This window comes from Trachurus japonicus, chromosome 4, assembly GCF_045865225.1.
Source record: "Trachurus japonicus isolate A0001 chromosome 4, Traja_1.0".
NCBI classification, from domain to species: domain Eukaryota; kingdom Metazoa; phylum Chordata; class Actinopteri; order Carangiformes; family Carangidae; genus Trachurus; species Trachurus japonicus.
This window is the reverse complement of record NC_140910.1, coordinates 17,095,573-17,118,553: the sequence shown is the minus strand read 5'-3', so window position 1 is coordinate 17,118,553 and position 22,981 is coordinate 17,095,573. Positions and strand designations below refer to the sequence as shown.

Genomic DNA, 22,981 nt, shown 5'->3' with positions numbered 1-22,981 from the left:
CAGATAGAACCTTATAATTCCAAGGGGACGTGTTCTTCTTGCACTTAGTTTAAAACAAACAAACGGGGAAAAGAAAGTCATTTGGAGCATGGTGTGGCAGAGATATGCAGGTTGAAATTCTGGACACTAGAGGGCACAGTGATATTATCATAAAACAGATACCAGCTGCTGTCAGATCAGATCACATGACACAGGAGCATTTGTTGTAGTAAATGACAGAGACAGAAGGAGAGAAATAGAGAGAGAGACATAGAAAAAAAGAGAGAGATAGAGATCTGTCCCCTTCATTCAAACCGTCTATGATTCAAACACACAGACGTGTCCTCAGTCGTACTGCTCTGTGTTGAAACTGCAGCTCTGATAATCACTATTCTTTTGGGTGATAGATTTTGATGATCCGAGCAGGTGTGTTCCCTTTCGCCTCGTGGTGCAGACTTCTTGCAGCTGCAGATGTCTACAGTCAGTCACTGACCCTTGCGCAGGGCCGGGTCAAGTTACCCACATGTAGCTAGAGTTATACCGGAAGTTTGATGATTCGGCCTTCAAAATTAAAGTTGAAAGTTGGAGGCCGTTTAACGTGTCATTACAGCTAAACTGGGAGTTATACACTATGCGTATTATGAATATGCATTAAGTTTTTGATGGTAGCCTACTGTTTGGAGTTGCACTTTAAATTCCACTGTATTTGTTTGTATAATAAGAAAAGACTTTGTATTTACATTTATATCGATGTTACCTGTACTGGAGAATAGGCTACTTTCTTCTTTCAAGACCGCAATAAGGGAGTCATAGAAACAATGCATTTTTTTCAATGTCATTAACATCCTAATAAATGTAATTGGAGTCTTATATTTTTCCTTGAGTAGCCTATCTCAATTCTCTCCTAGCTACAGTAGGCTATAAGTGCTGAATTTCAGTTAATTATTTCCATAATTATAAATTTAAACCTTTGATGCTTCATTGCAATATATTACAATGAAGTGGCATCATTAAGTTGGATTTAGCAATATTTACTTATCCCCTGTGAATCATCTCAAGTGAAACCACCCACACAGTCCTTGAAGCAGTTTTTAATAAATCCTATGTTTTGACTGAGTGTTTTTGTTTCAGTTAGGCTATTGGTCAGGCTATGAAGATAGATAGATAGATAGATAGATAGATAGATAGATAGATAGATAGATAGATAGATAGATAGATAGATAGATAGATAGATAGATCAAGAGGGAAATTAAGAAATCCGGTAGCAATAATAGTTGTTATAATAATAATAATAAGTAACTTTTTATTATTATTATTATTATTATTATTATTATTATTGTTTTTCTGCCTGATAAAATCAAATCATTTAATAAATCCTATGTTTTTACTGAGTGTTTTTGTTTCAGTTAGGCTATTGGTCAGGCTATGAATTCTTGATTGATAGATAGATAGATAGATAGATAGATAGATAGATAGATAGATAGATAGATAGATAGATAGATAGATAGATAGATAGATAGATAGATAGATAGATCAAGAGGGAAATTAAGAAATCCGGTAGCAATAATAGTTGTTATAATAATAATAATAATAAGTAACTTTTTCTTATTATTATTATTATTATTATTATTATTATTATTGTTTTTCTGCCTGATAAAATCAAATCATCCATGCGGTGGTTAGGACAAGCTTTTATTTTGCCGTGCCTGGCCGGAAAGCCGTGTGTACTGTGTATGTGTGTGTGTGTTAGCGGGCTGGTTGTAGGGAGGGCCGGGGGAGGGAAGGAGGGGACGGACGCTTGTAGACGGTCTGACGCTAGCTTCAGTAGAGTAGCAACCAGGCAATTACAGCGGCGACGTATCGAGGGAGAGGGAGGCAACCGAAACTAATCAAAAGGACCGTCCAGCACCTGAACCATCAGTCGGGTTTCTGGGTACAGGCGATCAATCAGTCAGCCTGCCGTTAACCCTCGGAGGAAGCGTAATTCAACGTCGGCTTTTTTCCCTTCACCCCTCTTTTTCTTTTTGACTTATTATCGGTGACAACATGGCTGAATGTAACATTAGCATCGACCAGAAAAAACTACCTGGAGTGAAAGAGGGTAATGTCCATGTCACGTCTGGTCGCTAATTGTGAAGCATGCTAGCTGTTTAGCATTGTGAATGTAGCCCGACGTTGAGTGAGTGAACACAGGTGTGTGTTTGTTTGTGTGTGTTTGGTTTCATTACCCCACGGTTATGATGGTTATTAGCACAGCTTGCTAGGAGATGCTAGTAACACTAACGTTGCTCCTGAAGGCTGCTCAGTCACACACCTTAGCCTGGGTACAGGTGTCGTGCCAGATATTGTAGCCTACAGTACACCTGTCTAAATCCCTGCTCTGCCAGTGGGGAAATGTTACACCATCGTAGAAGGCATAATATGGCTGTTTTCATGTGTCATTTGGATTATGGTTAAATGCTGATGTTGTATGTATACTTTGGCATCACACCGATGTGGGTAAATACAGCGTCACAGTAGTCAGGTGACTTGTCAACCTCAATATTGATCACATTGAAGGTGTTACCTGAAGGTACAGTTAGGTATGTGGTTCAGCCAGAGCTAGTAAGTACAAGATGCCTTTGTTTTGCAATGCAGTGGACTGGACGTGTCTAGTTTCATATTTGACATATCTGATTACACAATGCTTTAGGTTGTGAAAAAAAAGTGCTTACTGCTCTGAAACATTACCCTTAGAGACTGGACTACATCGCCAACCTCATCCCATATAACTTTTCTGCACACCCACAACTTTGTGATTGTTGTTACTGGTGTAAAGGTAGGAGGAGAGTTGGACTTTCACATCAAAACAGACTGGTCTGCCATGCTGGTGAAAAGGAGCCGTCCTGTTAGTGTGAAGCAGCTGCTCAGCAGGATGCTTGTTATTCTGGTCAGAGAGAGAGGAGGAACGTGCATCCCCACTGCTTGGCTAGTCTGCAGAGGGAAAGACTGAGAAAGCTGCTGGACAAGTTGCAGATTTGTATTTTTAAAAAAATAGTAGCTATTGTGAGCTGTGTTACGTTTTACTCTGCTGTTACAGAAGGAATGAGCTTCTATTTTGGATATTTCCCTTTTGCACGTGAAACATAGAGACTCGACTCCTGACATCTTTGTGCACTGTGGTGTGAGGTTAAGCTTCTTTGCTGATTCCAGCTCGAAATGATTGAATGTTGGTGAGATTTTAAACCACAACTTGCAGAATACAACGGCTGTGTATTTGCTTGTCGCTTGGTGTGGTTGATTAAAACACAGTTTTACACAGTTAAATACTGCATTTTATGTTGCTTTTACAAGCTATTAAGTCACACTGGCTCAAAGTGCTTGACGAGGAAAAACAAAACAACCAGTGCGTATAGCCATACCAGCCACTATAAATCTAGAGTTTCTTTGCTAAGAAGATTAGGCATATGGTTGAAAAATGGTCTGTGTTAATTTAATCCTATGGGCGATTCCACCAAAAGAGTGCCATTTCTGTCCCCAGCATATTACATGTATAAAAACATGTAATAATATAATATAAATTGCATTTAATTAATAAACAAAGCACCATACACATGAATCACTGTAGAAATTAAAGATATATAATTTTTAATTGCTATAAAAAGGCTTTCAAAGCACTGAAACATAGCCTTTGTTGCATGTCCCCAGAGCCAAACGCTATAGTTTACCACAATGCATTATGAATAAAATCCTTCTAAAATCTCATTGTTTTTGCATATTAGTGTGACTTAATATTATATCTACACTTATATAACATTTTTTAAATTAAAACCTAATTATATTTTGGTTAAAATTCACATTTTAGTCCCGTCCCCAGGTTTTCACTCAGTGCTGTTACCCGGACACATTCTACACTCTAAAAGTTTTGGACCATCCCACCAGTGACATGTTCTGCTGGAAGTGACATCATTTAGGTCTTCTGAAAGTCATGGGAAGACCAACATTAAATTCTGTAATTTATTTTTCCTGAAATTGAATGATATTGTAGCTATGTCAGGGTCCGTCACTCTTAAAACTCATTCCTGTTACCTAAATTATCTCTAGACAGTGTTTGTTGATATCAAAAGTGAAATATTCAGTTAAATCCTCAGAATGTGCTCTGTGTGCTCAGGCTATTAGTAGAGATGCTATTTGGCTAGATTTCACACAATTGCTGATTTTATGCTAAAAACTCATTGCTGTTACCCTCATTGCTGTTACTTTTTCTTCAAAAATGCAATGATAAAAGCAGCAATAAATTAAATAAAGTAGCCTGAGATTGACCAGTACTCATTTTGAATGAGTAAATGTGTATATTAAAAAATTCTATACTGAAATAGGATGAAAAATGAAGTTTAATTTTTAAGAGTTACAATGAGCAAATGGCACTCTTTTGGCGGAATGACCCCTATGCTGATCTGAGGGAGTCGAGAGGGTAGGGGGATAGATGGAGGTCTTGCCCTCCTCTTTCCATCATCAGTTCATTGCATACACTCAGTCTGGCACACACACATGCACACACACTCCCCTTACTTTACAACAAGCAGACAATCTGGACCACCCATTTGTGGTTTGTTTGGGTCCCTGTATGTGTTGTGTTGTCAATACTACGAGAAAGTAGCAGATTTTTTTCCCCTCAGCACTGTCTCCGCTGCACGCCAACTCAGTCATAGTGGATATTAATTTTTTATGTGGATGAAGTCATGTTTGTGAGCAGATGATGGGTGGTGAGTCTGGCAGTGTGAGGTTATTGAGTTTGGCTCGGTTCTGTAAAGACAGCTGTGAGGATGAGAGCTTTTAATATAAGTTGTGTCAAAGAATGGATCGATGAGACTTGATTAAACATCACAATAAGACCAAATGTACAGGATGCATAATATTAGTAATTCTCATTGTAAAACAAATGCTCAAGCGAGTATTTTTTTCTTTATTCTGGTCCTCTCTGAATAGAGCCACCTCTAACTGCAGAGTGGTGCTGCATGGCTTCTTGCAGGATGATATCATGGTTTAAATTAAATTTTCTATGTTTGATGATGTTGTTTGGAAATCTTTGCAGTTGTGTGCTAAACAGGAGGAAGTTGACTGAACTGTAGAAGCAGAGGTTGCACTGTAAGTAAGCAAATACTCTACATCGGATATGCTATAAGTTCCTCATCCATAATTAGCTGAGGTTGTGAGAAAGGCCTGACATGTCCCCATACAGTAGCTTCTACTGTTTCCTACACAGGATGCTTTGAGCTTCTGAAGCCAGGAAGATCCCATATGTTCTAGGGGACAAAAAGAAAGAAGCCGACCGTGTCTCATTTCAGACCACTTAGATGGAAGCATGGCGAGATGGGGTTGGGTTTTTTTTTTTATAAGGGAAAACTTCCCCTCCTACAATGAACTTTACAATAGTTTCCAGAATAAGTGCTCACAAAATTTTGGCATCCGTAATATTGAAACCAAGAGTGGAAACTGCTGCTTACTTGAAATGTGTCCTAAAGATATCTGTGCAACATTCAAAAGGAGGTGTTAGTTGGGCACATGATGGAGATGGATCTAACTGAAATCTTTGTTGTTTCTGTCTACAAGATCTGTTATTGTCAGTGTGAATCATTGAGAAACATGTTCAGATGATTATCAGGCTCTTTCAAGATCTTTGTGCCATCTGTTGGTTTATGTTGTAGCGTCATTGTTGCCTGTTTTGAAGAGTCGAGCTTTAAGATGATTTTGGAAGTACAGCACTCAGGGAACATCACACGATTAAAACGCATATTTCTGTCTCTCAATCTGCGCCTTCCAGAAAACAAAATGTTGTTGGGAGTTTCACTCGTCTACTCATCACATTTTGTCAGCCAGTTCAGACTGACTTGCAACACTTCTAACTCAAAGAAAGATCCTCTTAAATTTAAATAAAAGATGCTCACCAGTTCCTACATCTGTGTTTTTTCCGTCTCCTTTATTGTGCTTTTTGTTGCTTGAATGTGAGCAATAGTTCCTCATTCACAGTTTCACTTCTTGTCTGTGCTGCCAAAAAAGAACCCAAGATAGATAGCCAAGCTGATAAAAACAGAGTGACCCAGTTTCTAATCTGTCACAATATAGACGTACAAGTTGAAATCTTCAGTCATCTTAAACTAGTCATAAATTAGACACAAAAAAAAAGATTATGTTTTTCCTTGTTTTTTCACTAATTTTGCTCTAAATTGTCATATCATAAAGAGCCACAATGTAAAATAATAAGTAATAAATATATATAATGCATTCTCACCTGAATTGCATTGATATCACACTTGATCATCATTTTATGCACTCTATTTAAGCTGTTAAACTTCCTGTCCTTGATTGTTGGTCAGTTTTTGAATATTGTGTCTTTTATAGTGCGTGTGTGTGTGGGCACAGATGGGCCGGATGTTAAAACACCTGCATGAAACCCTGAATGTCATATCTAAACATCTCAACTGCTTCTAGTTTGATTTGTTAGAGCTACAAAGCTCAGTGATTGAATGTACAAAAACAAAAACCTCCAGATGTTGTAGCTAATTTTGATCTTTGCTTTTTTTTGCACAGGCTACAGTTTTTTTCATTGTAATCTGCTTTGTTTTTTTTTTCCAGTGTGCCGAGACTTTGCTGTGCTGGAGGACCACTGCCTGGCCTATAACCTACAAGAGCAAGAAAGTAAGAGACGATAAATTCTCATTTTGAAATATTTGTTCCCCTTAGTCCCCATGTTTTTGTTTGACGGCAGCAGGGACATGTAACTCCTACTTATTTCAAACATCTGCTTTCCTGCTTTTCTGCTTTCACTGCCTTTGATGGTAGAACTGATCTGTGAAGCTCAGCTGCGTTTGAAGGGTCCTGTTCTTTCATAACATGAAAAAAATCCAGGAAGTTCATGCAAAAACGTCCCTTCTCCCTTTCTGGAGTCTGTTTAAATACTTAAGTACTTTATTATTGTGCTATTTTTTTGCATAAATCTGTTCACTTGCAGTCCTTGTAAAGCATTAGAAGCTGAAGATGCTTTAAGATTTTAACATTAAAAAAAACAACTGCACTCCACAATACTCATCTTCTCCGTTTTGGGGCATTTGTCAAGTCGAACAGGCTAAACTGCAGTGTCAGTGGCTGCAGCCTGATTAAGCCTACATAAACCCTGCTTTAGCCACACAGTTCACCGTGTGAATGGTGCAGGATGCCACAACAATACTCTATCACAGCAGGGCTGTGGCAGAGAATACAACGGCCCGGCGTGTGTGTGTGTGATCTGTCTGGATCACATTAATTGTGTGTGCTGCAGCTGTAGCACACAGAGACTCTGCATCTGGAGGTAGACAGTGCAACCAGCTTAGCAAGGGCTTTTATATGAAACACTGTGAGATGCTATTGTCTCTCATTGTGTTGAATGAGTGTGTGTATTTGTAAAGGATTGTGTGTGTACACGATGTACAAATGCACACACTCTCTCTAACTCTTGTTAGCTATGTGTTTGTCCTTGCATGCCTCGTTAGATTAGCTGGTGCTTTCATGTGAGCTCATATGTGTGTAATTAGCCGGCATCTTTTTCACATGATTTTAAGAGGCACTTTGGAGACTCACTGGAGAAGCTTTGTTCCCCTGCTGCACGTCTTTCACCGAGTGCATTCAGACAAATTGTTGGAAACTCATGATGATGACTATTACTGTAAATGTTGAAACTTTTCTCTTATCAAAAGCTTTATTTTGCTTCAGTGTCTTAGTAGAGGTGCTGGTCCTTCGCTGTAGTTTAAGCTCTCTCCTGCTGACTTAGGCTCCAAGGACCTTTTCTGCCAAGGCAGACTCACAAATACAGGCCCAGACATAATAAGCCTGTCTTTTCATCAGACTCAAATGAATGTCTTTTAGAAGGCCAATTGCCACCACACCCCTCATATCACCTGCACTTATACCTAAAGACGTGACAGGAACCAACAGGAGGCTACTGCTCTTGTGTTTAGATTTCTTTTTCTTGGTGAGTTTTTGTTTTGAAGGGATGGATACAGTTGATTATTGGTGAATTTAACCAGCTCTGCCAGATAGAAGGCCAGATGTCACCCAGCCATACGTTAAGTACAGATTAGGGTCTGTTTTATCTGTGTAATGTGGTTTTGGCTGACCTGTCCTTGTGTTGTCATTAACCCTTTAAAAGCCTTAGTGATCCATAGCCTAATGCTCTTCTGCCTTTGCTCCCTTTGTTGTCTCACTAACTGATCTGGTTTGAGCGGGTGAAATGTTTGTTCCACCTTCGACCCTGGAGGTCATCGAGGTGAATGCCGTTCTCTAAATATGCAGTGTCCCTTTTATTTCCTGGTTCACATCGACAGATGGCCATCCCAAACGTGCCTTTTTAGCACATTCACCTCCATGTTAATGTGCAGTTACAGCTGCCTTTTATTCCCATTCAAAATGTTGAGCATGCAAAACGCTGAGGCATTCAAATGTACTATAGCTTGGAAAACATTTCTTTATGGCTATGTCAGCACTTGGCGTCTTTTGTGCCTCAGTTCTGTTTTCTCTGTTCCAGTGAACGGCTCCCCACTGACATATCTGAGGTTCACATAGTGCAGCCCCAAACTCCTTCTTTCTGAATGACCTGGGACCTTCAAGATTCAAGAGTTTGTTGAATGTGTCACAATGCTGGGTCTTTTTTTTTTCTTTAATAATAGAAATCAATGTTCAAGTAGAAAAACGTCACTGTGGATAAATGATAGTATTATTTGGTGCTCTGACATCAGTTTTGCCATCAAATATTTCACATATTTGATCAGCGACATACAAAAAAAAAACAATGTCAGCCTTTTGACTTCAACGTCACCAGTCAAAAAGCAGAAACTTTATAGAGTCTCTCACGGACAAATTGCCAAACGTGATGTGGTCCTTTTCACATGAAAGCTGGCAACAGATCGATAGGTGGGTAACAGAGCTGAACTAGTGAGTGATGCTCTTCATGCTTACAAAGCGCATGGAGTGCGTCAGCAAGCAGGATTAATCATCAGTTAGGGCCCACAACGTGCCATCACACAACCTTGGGATGATAGCCCAGAAGGGAACATTCGTTTCTCAGAGAGCCTGTGTTTGTTACCAAACTGAGGTGTCTGTCCCCTCAACATTGATGTTGTCCTCTGCAGACTGTCTAAACAATGCTACCGCAGCTCAGAGAGGAGATTATCGAGAACGTGTGGATCTGTAAATAAACTCCCCAGCGCTCTACTGTTCCATCTAATTCCTCAGCGGTAGCGCGGCCCAGCCAGCTGACCTACTCTGGTTTGTGTGTACACAGTTTTAAGAGCAGTGCTTATGTGTTTTGTGTCTACAGTTGAGAGCCACTTGGCGTCCAACGTCCATAAGAGCCGTCTGGTGCAGAAGGACCTGCAGGTGGCCAAGAAGCTGCAGGAGGAGGAGGATAAGAGGGCCAAGATCCAAAGCCACAAACAGCATGGTGACCTGTGGGTGTCTCTCTCTTTCCCTATCTCACACACACCATTTGTATAGTCTGTATCTACAGGTGCATCTCAATAAGTTAGAATATCATGGAAAAGTTCATTTATTTCAATAGTAAATAATAAAAAGTAAAAATTGCATATGGAAAAATAAACAATAACACTACACACAAATGTAGACTGACCTGTATGGGAATCTAAATTAGTGCATTGCTTATATGTGTCAGACACATAAAATTACACAGTAAATGACACAAGGTCCAGTGCAAAGACTTATGATCTGAAGTGTGTGGGTTTAATTGTGTCTTAAATGCTGTTTCCCCCTCACATCTTCATGAAGTCATCACATAATTTGCAAATAGCTCTGTTGATATCATCTGTTTCAGATTAGTGTAATGTAGTGTAATTATTTCCAAACCCTTTTACTTAAAAATAGATTTAAGCTTGTCTAGTGCGGCGATCCAGCAGTTTCACCATGTATGTCTCAAAGTACATTTAACATTCATTGAAGGATTAGCCTTTTTTATTTTTAAATAGTAGGTCATGCCATGCATCCATTACCACAAGTAAGCCTGTTTATTCTCTTTCATTCAGTTTGTCCTGACGAGAGTGATGACAGATCACTAGGTCAGAAATAATATACGCCTTCACTCCGCGAAAAACCCACACTGGTAAAAGCTTCGCTAAATGACAAATGTATCTAACTAACATTAATATAAAGGAAGAGATTATCTAGCCAGTTTGATACATATTGTTTTTATTATCAACAATTGTCCCTACCATCTGTAACATGTAGGACAAAACAATAGCAGCCCTAAACGGATCATTCACAACTATTGTGGTCACTGCAGTACGATCCATAGACCTGATGTATAAATATAATTCTTCAGGGGTTTGGGTCAGCTCCAGCTGCACATCCAAAACTATGCAGCATCCACGTGTACTGATCCACAATGGGCTGATGCAGGGACACAAATCAAGCTTCAGTAACTTTACTAAAGATAGCAAGACAGTGTTCTGTGGCCTCTGCTTCGGTCCAGACCAGGAGCTGCAATAGAGCATGCAGTGAGGCACTTTGATTTAAACTACCAGTATCTCAATTTGATCTGCTCTGCAATTTTTTTTCTTACTAAAATCAAAGTGCTGACTCACAGCTCAATGAGGTCGCTGTTTCAAGCACACACAGAAATGAGAGTTTACAGCAGTGGGATTGCACCCACAGGGAGAGGCCAGATGCTCCACCAAGGATGTAGGTGGGCCAATACTGCTTGTCATGCTGGGAGCTCACATTGCCATCCACACTGTTCTTGCCAGTGACACCTCACATACACACGCACTCTCACATTTGACTAAACGCAGGGACACAGGGGAATGCAGCACCCCTTTGCTTCTTAGGGTGCACTGACGAAGGTGCGTACTCGGGTGCTTCTCCTAAGCTGTCAGCTGCTGGGGTCAAATACAGGTGAAGCAAGAGGTATTCAAGCTACAGTCCCTTTTTTTTTTACGTAAAACAATACACATAATTATATTATGTACACCCATCAACAGAGAAATCTGATGATCTTTGCATACCAGCCCTCTAGGCAGATGGTGTTGTTGTCGTTTAAAAATGTGAGCGGACCAAAGTGAGCTGGCGAGCTCAACGTCACAACGGGCGAGAATGCTCCAGTTCTCGCCCGGAGCAGACACTCTATCTCTCCCAGCATGCTGGACAGGTTCAAAGCTGGGCTCTTTGTGTGTTTGCCTTGTTACGTAATGGAACCATTTAATCATAGATGGCACTGTGTGATAAGTCCATGATTAAATTAGGTATTTTCTTGGCAGTGTTGAGGTAGGTGTTTGTATTTACATTTCTTTTGAAAGCCTCTGTTTGCCATCAGTACCGGTCGTGTGAGTTGAGGCAAATTAATCTCCAGCAAATGGTAACAGATGAGTCAGCTGAAAGCACTTGCAAATGTGTGGTATTGAACTATTTTGAATATGGGAATAAATCTTGTTTGTTGTGTCAGAAAACGTGTTTTTATTCAGTGATTCACGAGTGATTTTCAGAGGAACAACACCCTGGTCTTTATCCTCATCCTTACCATTTACAAGTTTTATTACCTGTTATTAATATTTATTTTTGTATTTTTGTCCTGCTCCTTCCCCACATGCACATTACGCTACATGGGAACGTCAGTGAGCGCCAAGACGTTGAGATCGCTCATGAGATACAGGAACAACTGGTCCGACAGGCAGAGCAACAGCGACAGCAAGAAGAAAAGGATGCGGTAAGCACACATGACACACAGACACGAGGTCTGTGTGTCCGAGGTCCGTCAATGACTTGGTATCTGGTACTGATGCACTGTCATGGGTGGGTCGTTCAGTATGAGTTGTTTGAATCATATCCACCTTGTGACAGAGCGTGTGTTTTTTTTCTTAAGTCAGAATCGCAATGTTTAGTATACAACCTATATAAAGAGCAGAGTTTGGGATATTTTTGTAAATGTTTTGTCATGATCTTGTTGATGTGGTCTCATTGCTCTGTGGTACTATGAAAAATGTATTCACTATGCCAAACAACACTTGCGTAACTTATGTGATTTATCTAAAGCATCAGGGACTGATATGTTTTGAAACTGCAATAACTAGTGTAAGGAAAAAACAAAACTCCTTCTCAAAACAAAGTGACATATTTGTTACAGACAAACAGGGACTTTGTCGTATTCATTAATGTGGGACGACATGTTTACTCCTGCCTTGTTTGTTTGTAGGCCATCGCTCGTAAGCTGCAGGAGAAGGAGATGAAGGAGGAGAGGAGGAGACAGAAGCAGCTGGAAGCAAACTTTGAGGAGGAGTACTTTGAGGATCATGGAGGTAGGAGAGAATACAGGCTCATATTAATGCGTGGCTGTTTCCTTGTCTGTGTATATGTCATACAGTATGTATATGTTTCCTATCTGAGCTTTGTTGGCGGTAAAGGACATTGGATATGACGTGATTCTCTTTTTGTGTACTGGAATGTGTTTTTTTTTTTTGGTTTTTTTTTCCAGCTCTGGATTTGTGAGGATGTGCTTTTGATGCTACACTGCTCTGGAGATTGTTGCTGACTTGAGGCAAAGATTTTAGAATGCATTCATAAGCACATAATTAGGCTTGAAGGGAGGCTTACATGTTCCTACAGAGAAAATAATTTGTCATCCCGCTCCCATTGAAGAGCAAACACCACTGCAAATGGGTGCTCCAGTTTTTAAAATGCAGCTTAAATGTGCTTTGATTCTAGATTTAACCTCGGATGTAAAATGAATCTCCAGTCAGTGGGCATCGAATGCATTAACAAAAACATTTATTTAGATGGTTTTAAATACCTTCTTATAACATTTGTTTTATGTGGGTATGCTTTTATACATTCATGCTTTTATAACTAAATCATTTCAAGTATTTTCATGCCAACATCACACTGGAAGGGTGTTCATTTCCTGCTGAAAAAGAGACAGTGACTCAGTCATTTTAATCTTCCTTTTTTATTTTCCTGTTTAAAAAGAACACTTGCTGTCTGTTAAATAACCTGTGAAAGGTTGACCCATACATCTAAGTAATGCAGGGTCAGTGCAGGCTCTCGGTTCATCAGCGTGAAAAGCTTTTCTGCTGAAATGTTGTGTCCATTTCTAATAGTACAGCCACATCTGACTGATCTGAGTAGTAGATCTTAAGCCACAGGTGTGACCTATTAGTTTTCCTGTCTGATCTCACTGTCATGTTGTATGTGGATGACTTTAAGGATCCACTACCACCACACATGCCCCCCTTAACGTTGAGCAGAAAGCAATTTTATATTATATTATATATGATATTTCGTAACGCATATCAGTCCGTCTCTGCCTTCTCTATTCATGATATCTGTATTTCCATTAGACATATACATATATAAGTAACACAAGTGATGCAAACCAGGATAGAGGGAGGTGCTGGCTGTGAACAGAGGCCACAAGAGTAGATTTCCCTGGTGCAGTTTGAAGTGTACACACCGTTCCTCTTTGTTGACATAAACAGCACTGGGCAATTGTCTTCAGCTGCCGGTCGACCTGTCCTGTTGTGTCTGTATGGATCGCTATCTGCCGCTGTTCTTTACATGGCAGGTGGTCAGGACGAAGACACGTTCTTGCTGACTGTGCCACTCTGCCCCGCTCTCCTTTTTATACTAGAATATTTGTGCCACTGCCAGGCTCACTGTGTTTGATATAAAACCTTGTAAGTTACATAACCGCACACCTCTGAAGTACAAGCTTAGAGTGCAAGTGTGTGTTTACCTCCTCCACTTAATACGGCACTGGAATAACATAACAGTTTGTAATCAGGGGCATTTCATACAGGCCACAAGGTTGTCAAAGGTTTTTAGTTTTGAGACTCAATCTTTGAGCATTTTCACCATCTTGCACTTGCATGTGAACTCTTCACAGCAGTGTTACATTTGAAATCTCCATTCCAGTATATTTTTTTGGTATACAGACATTCGCACTAGTCTAATATCATGTAGTTTCTCATTGGGCCATGTAATTGTAATTCTCCTCGCAGGAAATGAGAAGCTGCTGGCTGTGTTTGTCTTAATCCAGTGGATTACAGTTGCACATGAACCCATGTGGGCCCAAAACCTGTCTCCACTTGACAGATACAGAACTCAAGAAAAAGATGGGGGAAGCAGATGGAGAATTTAAAAACTCAGAAGAGAGCAAACACTTTAACCAGCTACGTCATTGAGGCACATATGAAGTAGGCTGTCGTTTGTACTTCCTCTTTGTTTTTTAAGTTTGAAAGTCAACAAAAGTCGCTGAGACGCTGAGCAGCAGGTTAAATAGCTGGAATTCCATCGGGCTGGCTCTCAGGGCAGAGAGGACTTGCCTCTACTGCATGCTTTCCCACTCATTTGTTTTCATTTAAAATGTTGTCAGTCACAGGCCAACTCCCACTAGGATAGTTCAAGTTCAGCTTTTCGGTTTAGGTTAGTCATGCACTGTTTACACTATGGTATTTGCTTGGTTGTCAAGTCTGCCACATTGATTTCCAGCTGTGTCTCTCAGGCAACGCACAACATATTCCAAGGTGTTAATCGCACATAATTGAATGTTTGTTATGTCACATCGAAAGTCTGTGTTGAAAGATTTTCTGTTCTGTAGGACTGCTCTGCATTCATAAAAGTTTTATTTCATTTACATTGCATTCACTAATTGCCACTGACCTCACCAAATTTTTTTTTCCATGTTTCTGGACATTCTGAGTGTAGCCAAGAACCATATTCTTTACAATTATTGCACAAACTATAATTGTAAAGACTGTGAGCATCACTCTCCTCACCGGTGCTGTGTTTTGTTCAGTGCTTACTAACCATCTCAGCTTCTATCATTCTTGTCTGTTATTTTTCACCTCATGCTCTCACCAACCATCGTCATTCTCTCCACTCTGGCCTCCTCACACCCTCGCTCCTTCATCTCTACTCGGCTCAGCTGCAAGACGACCTCTTGATCTGGACAGACAAACTCGTCATAAATCAACCTCCCCGAGCCGATATGATCCACACGCCCCAGTGAGCTCACACCGTGATCACTCCCCAGAGTATAGCTCAACAGAGCCAAAAAGGAGCAGGTATCCAAGACAGGACCCAGCAGCACCCAACAGCCGCTCCAGATACCCCGAGCACTACCTGGCGGCGGAGGGAGGGCGAAGCAGGCATGCCGATCCATACCCAGAGCACCTGCTGCCCTCCAGAGGCAAGCACGGGGACAGGTACCCAGAGTATGAGCCCACAGAGACGGGCAGGGCCACAGGCCACGGAGGGGTGGACACAGAGAGAGTGGTGAGGAGGAAGGAGAGACCAACCAGGCCACCTCCACCACATTTTCCCATAGAGAGAGACAAGGCCCGGGACAGAGAAAGAGACAGGCAACGTGACCGAGACAGGGGCAGGGACCTGGAATGGGAGAGGCATATGGGGAAAGACCAGAGGAGAGACAGGGGTCCGGATGTCAGAGGGGCAAGAGCAGCGGGAAGAGACAGGGAAAGATCCAGAGATAGAGGACAAACCGGGGACAGGCACAGGGAGAGAGACAGGCAGAGACAGAAGGACAAGGACAGATCACAAGCGAGAACCAGGAGCCGGGAGAGAGGACTCGATGAGGACTGGTCGAGGGAGGGCAAGGCTTCCTGGGAGGAGGAAGAGGATGATGGTGAGAGGGAGAGGAGAGCCAGGGGCCGGCAGCGTGTCCACTCTGCCTACGATGACGTGTTTGATGAGCCCAGGAGCGGCGAAGGGAGAGGGGAATTCTGGGACCCTCAGCAGGGCGAGGGTCTTGGCAGGGAACACATTCATACGCAAGCCAACGGAGAGACAGGTACCACCCTGAGCCCCCCTCTGGGCTCCGCGGCGGTGTGTGTGTGGTGTGCTGGAGTTGCTTTTTTTTCGCCGTGGCAATCTCAGGTGGTGGGTTGATCTTCTGTAACATGGCAATCACTAAAGAAGACTCTAATTATCTCTCCTCTTTTGATGACAGCAAGGATTTCATTGTAATTTTGATGACTGATGTGATTCCGATTTCAATGGTTTGAAGTGATTGGTATTGTTGCTGTTGTGCTGTGGGGGTCGCTCAGTCTTGCGTTGTCTCCTGTGTTGAGCGAAGCACCGATGAAGACTGAAATGTGTGCTGTGATTTTCTAGTAGAGTAGCTCCATGGATTTTTTGTTTGGCTAAAATGTTGGCATTCACAAAGGGCTGCACAGCTGAGCTGGTTTTATCCTAAAGATGTGAAGGGCAAAAAACGAAACATAGTGATAAACCCCAGTGATGCACCGCAGCCCTTTTTGGGTGCCTCATGGCTTCAATCTAACTACAGCTGTATCTATTGCAGTCCTGTAATGAGTTACCTGATTGTTGATAAAAAAAATAATTTTGATAATTAATTTTGTGTTAAATTGTACATTGGCTAATTGTGATAATAATTTTGATCTAAGAAAGAAGGAATCAACTATTCCATAATGAAAAGAATTGTTAATTTACTGTTGCAAATCGTTGTTAAACAATGTGTTGACATCCACAGGTCGTATTGTGCACCGAGGGAGTGGCTCAGTTGTTGCAGAAACTGAGTATGGGCTGAGCGAGGCCACCAAGGGGTTGACAAAGCTGGATATCCGAGAGCAGGAGCTAAAGGACATGGAGGTGGCCAGGAAACTGCAGGAGGAGGAGCTCAAGGTGAGGAAGGAAGCTAAAAAAAGGAATTGTCTGTGCACACAGGGGGACCAGTGAACAGTTTTATGTGCAAGATGAAAAGGGAATCAAAGCGTAAACTGATGAAACATGAGTTGAGGGGATCAGATTTTTGTAATGCATGGTTAAAAGAACAGACATTAAGGACCTGGGGTCTCATTTATAAAACTGTGCGTGGGATCTTTACTAAAAGTGTACGTACGCCCAAAAGCCAAGTTTTGCGTGCACCAGTAAATATTCAGACTTATAAAACCCTGCGTACGCACACTTGCAAGCAAACTTCCCTTTATAAATCACAGAGTTCCTACAAGTGTGCGCAGCTGAATCCGCTTCACGTTCCGCTCTGTACACGCCCTGTTTTAACCGTAGATGGTCAATGCAAACCACCACATGAATGCGATCTGCATGTCAATGAGCCTGACGTGCTCTTGTTCTGTCGGTGTTGTGAATTAGCTGCAGGTGTGAAAGTGGCGACGTACCGTGTTGCTGCAGCTGTTAACGGCGGCAGCGGCTCAGAGCGCACGCGGTGTTGTTTTGGTGCGCTGCCTCTAATGCTGGACCCGGTTCGGCACATAGTTACAACAATGACAACAGTTCTAATCTGAAACGTGTTATTAACCATTCATCATGGTCTCCCTCTCCCTCCTTTCTCCTCCAGCGGTGCCGTGGTGCAGAATTACGCACGGGGCTCACCACTGTATTTATACATTACAGTAGACTGATCGATAAAACTTTGAATAATTAGCGGAATCAGTTAGATTCTGAGGAACGATCAAACATGACACTTCTGTTGATAACAAGAAAACAGACTGTAACAATTGTGCGAACGAATACTGGATTTTTTTTTCCAGGGTTTGAGATTTAATTGACTCTCGATCATATGTTCACACAGTATCATAGGAACATATAGTTATTTACACCATGTATTTATCCCATGCAGCCGCACCGTCCTCTCCTCCTCCTGCACTCTGCGAGTGGACAATATGACGGAGAGACGGTGGTGATTAAATATAGATAGGAATTTTTAACCCGTATGTGTTAGATCCATGTTGCCACGGTGATTTAATTAAAATTAAATATGTGACGGCCGATAATAAAAACATAATCGTTCTTCTCAATCATCATTTCCTGAGTCTGACTTCAGTTCACCACCACACCGTCTGTGTCGCCAATTCCCCTTTTCCTCCAAACCAGCGTACGCATGGGTCAGAGTTTGCTTAGGGCTGCGCACATTCTCCTGTCAAGTTTGTTTTTTATAGATTACAACCTTGGCGTGGAAAGTCACGTACGCCACTTTCAGGCCCCGTTTTGTGCGTACACAACGGTTATAAATGAGACCCCTGGTCATAAACACTGTAAGAATCTTTCAATCATTAGTAACAGCTACAAAGAGCAAGAACTAAATAGAAACACTCAGCTACTGGATAACAGTTGCTTGTGAAGTCAGGTCAGATATACAAAGTCAGATTTTGAGCTTATAATAAACCCAATATCAGAAGAGTAGGCATATAATAGGCCCAGTGTAATTCAGTATAGTACAATGTCAATTCTTCACGCCTGCGGAGTTGGTATTTTAGAGACTATTCAGTTTTCTATAAGATTAGGTTTTTTGGCCCCAAGCTCAGTCATTTCCTATGTTATATAAGTGTCAGAACAATGTGCTCCACTGTGGGGAAAATATGACTTTTTGATTGTTTTCTGGTTTCAGGCAAGCAAAGGGCATGTACGTGCAGCTCAAGTGGCACAGGATGAGGTGAGTGGGCATTAAGACTGGAAACTTTTCTTCTGCTGTCTCTCCTCTTTGAATATCAGTCCATTTCCTGAGCCAGTTGAATCAGCTTTGTCATGTAATCTTGTGTGGGTAAAACCATGTCTAAACTAGGCATTATGGAAAAGGAAAAAAAACATGGGGTATCCTCTGATTACTGTTTGAATCCCATAATAGGAATACAACAGAATAGGTGAAACACAATAAGCGTGTTGCCCACACATCCTATCTTGTAGGATATGGAAGTTTTCCTGTGTCTGTGTATATTAACCAGTTGATGTGGACACGTCTCGCTCTGGCAGGAAATCGCCCGACTGCTGATGGAGCAAGAGAAAAAGGAGTACAGGAAGAATAAAGAACGGGAGAAAGACAAGGAGCGGGAGAGGGAGAGGTTGGCCATGGAAAAAATGGCAATGGAGAGAAGGAGGCAAGAGGGAGACTTCAGGGTAAATTTCTGTTAATATACAGTACTCATCTTTGAAGCCTGGGATGACATATCTTTGTAGGCTTTTTGTTTTTTAATAGAAAGTAGAGTTTCCACTGTGGTGCAAGAACCATAATTTCAGGCGCCATAATTTTAATTGGTTTTCCAGCCAAATTCAGAGGAAGTTGTCCGGCCCAGAACACGTGATGAGTATGAACACCAGAGGCAGAGGAACCAGAACAAGCCTGCCAGGTACAAGACTCATTACTTCTCAAGACCAAATGTTTCCAGCCAGCTAGGAAAGAGAAACTCAATCCTCACATTTTGTTTTCTGTCTTGGTTTGTCTCAGGCCTCCTCAGCCTCGTCCCCACGACTATGAGAATGTGAATCCTGCCTACGGCTACTCGGACCACCCTGCCCCCCCTCGTGCTCCCACAAGACCTGAGGCTGCTTACAAAGGTACAGTATGATCTCCCATCCTAACATAGGGTCTTATTAAATAAGGACATGAACTGTGTTAAAGGAGAACACTGGTGATTTTTCAATATTGGTTGTTGACCACAAATTGCATAATGCTAACATGACTGCTTGTTACATTTCTGTACCTCGTTTTACCTTGTTCTATATTGTACATCTTAATTTTTTAAACATTTTATCATCTCTATCCTCACCCTGTTCAATTCCCTTTGAACACACTTTTTTGTACACCTTGCATATTCTTCATTAAGTCTTTCGTTGGATAACTATTGAACACATAATAAGTTGGAAAACAGACAACATTTTCACTGCTGCTTTTCATAACACTGTCTCAACATGGTGCCTGAATCTTTAGTGGCTGATGTGAAGATGCAGTGGATAAACAAATAAACATATATTGTAATTCCTATGTTTTCTGCTTCCCCCAGACACTCTCTCCTCTCTCACTGTAGCTACTATACACATTGATCCCTTCTGCCACATACATACAGTGGCAACAAGCAGTTCATTTTTTTTCATGCTGCACCAAGTTCTGCCTCACCAGGGAGGTTCACACTTTGAAAACCACAGTTCTATACAATAATACGTGTTTTTTTAGTTGGACTTTTTATAGCTTGATGTGAATCTTTGCTCTTGTTGGTGCGAGTGATAGGAAGTGTTGCTGAGAGAAGTCTCTAACAAAGAGGTGCAACAAGAACTAAGAAGAAATTCTCATACTTGAGAGGATGATAACTGCAAATGTTTAGTCATCTTGCCAGGAGAAAAAAATCTTAAACATTTAATTCATTAGTAAGTTTAGTTTAGTCCATCCTGTGATTCATCCTCTAATGGACTTATCTATTAATTGTTGCAGGGCTACTGTAAAAGTGCCCACCACTGCTTCAATGAACTCGGCGTCTATATTTAGCACCTGATGTTGGGTTTTCTTTAGAAATGACAATTGGCGCACAGGAAGTGATTAACTACACTTTGTGTAGCTCATTAATGAGTCAGCAGTGGAGACATAACAGGAAATCAAAGGAGAAAGAGATGATTGGGAAGATTGTGGTTTGTGGTCTGCGTCTCAACCCCGAGGCGACCAGGATGTCCGGGGAACTGCTGTATCTCACTGAAGCGTAAATAGCACTAGTTTAACAAAGTAGCAGCAGAAACCAGACGGCAGAAATGAATCCCAGATCCTAAAGAAGAGAAGATAGTCTCCGAAAAGTTCTGTACAAAAACACTTCAGATACAATACATCGTGGAGCTGATGGATCTCTGTGTCTTCCGTCTTTTCCAGGTGCCTATTACAAGCGGTGACTCAGGCTCTTTGCCATGTCCAGACATACTGTCAGTCGTCCTTCGTCTTCTTTGATTTTTTTTATTCATCTTTGCTCTCAGCCATTCACACTCTGTTGACCAAAAGCCTTGGGACGATCGAATGAGTTCGAAATGGTATTTTTTTTTATTTTTGATAGTACCCTCCAAAGTTGGCCCAGAGTTGAGAAAGTGGGTCTGTGAGTGCTGGAACCATACTCACCTTTTCCTTTTCTTTTTTTTATTTGTAAATTATGAATATTTCTTTTAACAGACTTGACATCAAGACAAGCCAAAAGAGCAGCCTTGTGACTTACACCCCCATGATTCTTAGCTGTCGAGGAACCGGCTCCTCATTCGCTGTGCTCTTCACTTGCTGATGTTCGTCCCATCTGTGGACCATGCCATCTCAAGGGCTCAAGGCCTGCGCTGGATTACAACCATGCAATCTCAACCTTTCCTCATGACTCTTCATGGGACGTGCCTGTCTGGTCCAACATGGATGCTACAGTGTCTTAGATACCAACATGGCAGCTGCTTTGTATCACCCGTGCTGCGGTTCGGTTCCTGTGTCTTGTCATCCTGTTCAACAAGGTTTCACAGGCTCTATCCATGTGCCACACAGCGTACGACTCTGAAGGGGAACGTTTCTGTTGCTGTTTTCAAACAAAACAAAACAAAAAAAGCCTTTTATCAAGATGCTGGTAGTTTTGGCTTACATTTTCCACCTTGTTCCAGTGCAGAGCAGGTGGAGCTTTGTGATGATCCATGGACATGTAATTCGCTGTAGGCTGTGTCTTCTGCTTGTGAGGGGCACTTTTGTTTTTTGTTTTTTAACCGTGTCACCCTTCAGCTGAAAGTGAATGGATGATAATTCTGTGTATGACTTACTGTTTATATGTGCATGCTTACTGAAAGTGTACAACTGTGTACATGCATTTCAGCTCTATCTATATTAAATTCTGTGGCTCTCCCTATTCTTTTTTTTTAGAAAGGGCTAAAGCCACAAAAAGCCAATAATCTTCTCTTTTGTGAATGAACAAAATATGTGCTAGCTCATATACTGATGTTCAAACTATCACTTTTCTATTTCATATCAGCTTAACATTTACAAACCAAAACTGGCTCATGAAAGAACCAGAAATGAAATGCATGTACATTGCTTGTCTGTGTCAAACCTGAATTCATGCTTGTGCTTACCGCACAGACATTGTGCAATTGAATATCAGCTTGTTTTATTTAAATGTAAATATACGTCCTTTTTGTCTTTTTTTTTTTTTTTTTAAAGCTTGTGTTACCAAATTATGTCTTCTGGAAAATACAAGATCTTCGCTTCAGTCCTGGTAAAGGGAGCCTCATGTTTTATTTTTCCCACAGTATTTTTTTGGTCTTTCCTCAGATTGTTCCCTTACTTTCTATTCCCTTCCAAACTTCCCCACTGTCAGTTCCAGTCCTCTTTTCTTTGTCTCAAACTCAAAGGCAGGCATCACTTCCTGCCTGCAGAAAAGGCAAACATCCCCACAATACAAGTGCATCTGGATGGAGGGAAATTAAGTCACAGGATTAGCTGGAAAAACTAACACACACAAACATGTATAACTGCTCAAAGGGACCTATTTTACTGTTTTTACTGCTGCAGAATCCATTGTTTTCTGTTCATATTGAATAAGAATGATGTGGAAAATGAAGAGCACACTTAAGCTTTTGAGTTTACCGAAATGTTTATATTATGGAAACAAACTGATTGAGTCTTTGAACATTAAGGTGGACTTGGCTGGCCTCAGTGCTACTTCCATGTGTTCACGTTGTAATAAATGTTGCTGGAGTAATAAGTCAGCCTCCAAACTGATTCCCTCCCTGTTCAGAGAAAATGTCTTTCTTTGACTAAGTGTGAGATGTTTGTATTGCTGAGGACAAGCAGCAATACACGTAGGTGTAATGAATTTATAATGTGCTAATGGCTGTTAACAGAGCGGGATTTGTGCCATATGTTTGTAATTATTTTCAGGGACTTGGAAAGGGGGAAAAGCTACAGGTTGTTGTGGTTGTAGCAGAACTGCCACACCCACTGGGGTGAGACTCCTAATTTATTCTGTGATGACAGTACCACCTTGTGGACTTGTTGGGAATTTAAAAAAAAAAAAATTACAAAGTGAATTTAATCAGGATGCGTCTTTGATTGTGTAATTGTGGATGTTGTGCATCAGACTTATGGATTCGAGTGCTGTCTACATCAAACATTGAGTGTTATGTTTTAAATTTTGTCTTTAATCCGGGGCTTGTATGCAATCTACCAATCATGAATCAACACTTATGTGTTGGCACTTGCTGTAACAGATTTTTT

The 22,981-nt window shown here is 41.2% G+C and overlaps 1 protein-coding gene across 2 annotated transcripts; it reads left to right on the top strand.

The window, feature by feature from the left end:
- The first annotated feature begins 1,787 nt into the window (after positions 1 to 1,787).
- Positions 1,788 to 22,486, top strand: ccdc50a (coiled-coil domain containing 50a). Of its 2 annotated transcripts, XM_085774415.1 has the most exons (12): positions 1,804 to 2,080; positions 6,595 to 6,657; positions 9,311 to 9,440; positions 11,614 to 11,704; positions 12,191 to 12,293; positions 14,918 to 15,802; positions 16,505 to 16,656; positions 18,380 to 18,424; positions 18,742 to 18,885; positions 19,033 to 19,115; positions 19,214 to 19,323; positions 20,621 to 22,486. In XM_085774415.1, exons 1-12 carry the CDS (start codon positions 2,026 to 2,028, stop codon positions 20,638 to 20,640), a joined length of 1,881 nt encoding a protein of 626 aa, XP_085630541.1. In that variant the 5' UTR covers positions 1,804 to 2,025; the 3' UTR covers positions 20,641 to 22,486. The 2 variants fall into 2 exon arrangements, with proteins under 2 accessions (XP_085630542.1, XP_085630541.1); XM_085774416.1 differs by lacking the exon at positions 14,918 to 15,802 and having other exon boundaries at positions 1,788 to 2,080.
- Positions 22,487 to 22,981: the final 495 nt, after the last annotated feature.

Bases quoted from the DNA above. Each gene is read 5' to 3' on its own strand.
- ccdc50a (XM_085774415.1), top strand. From the start codon at position 2,026: ATGGCTGAATGTAACATTAGCATCGACCAGAAAAAACTACCTGGAGTG. The intron at 6,658-9,310 runs GTAAGAGACGAT...TTGTGTCTACAG, and splicing joins TAACCTACAAGAGCAAGAAA to TTGAGAGCCACTTGGCGTCC. The intron at 18,886-19,032 runs GTAAATTTCTGT...TTGGTTTTCCAG, and splicing joins GGCAAGAGGGAGACTTCAGG to CCAAATTCAGAGGAAGTTGT.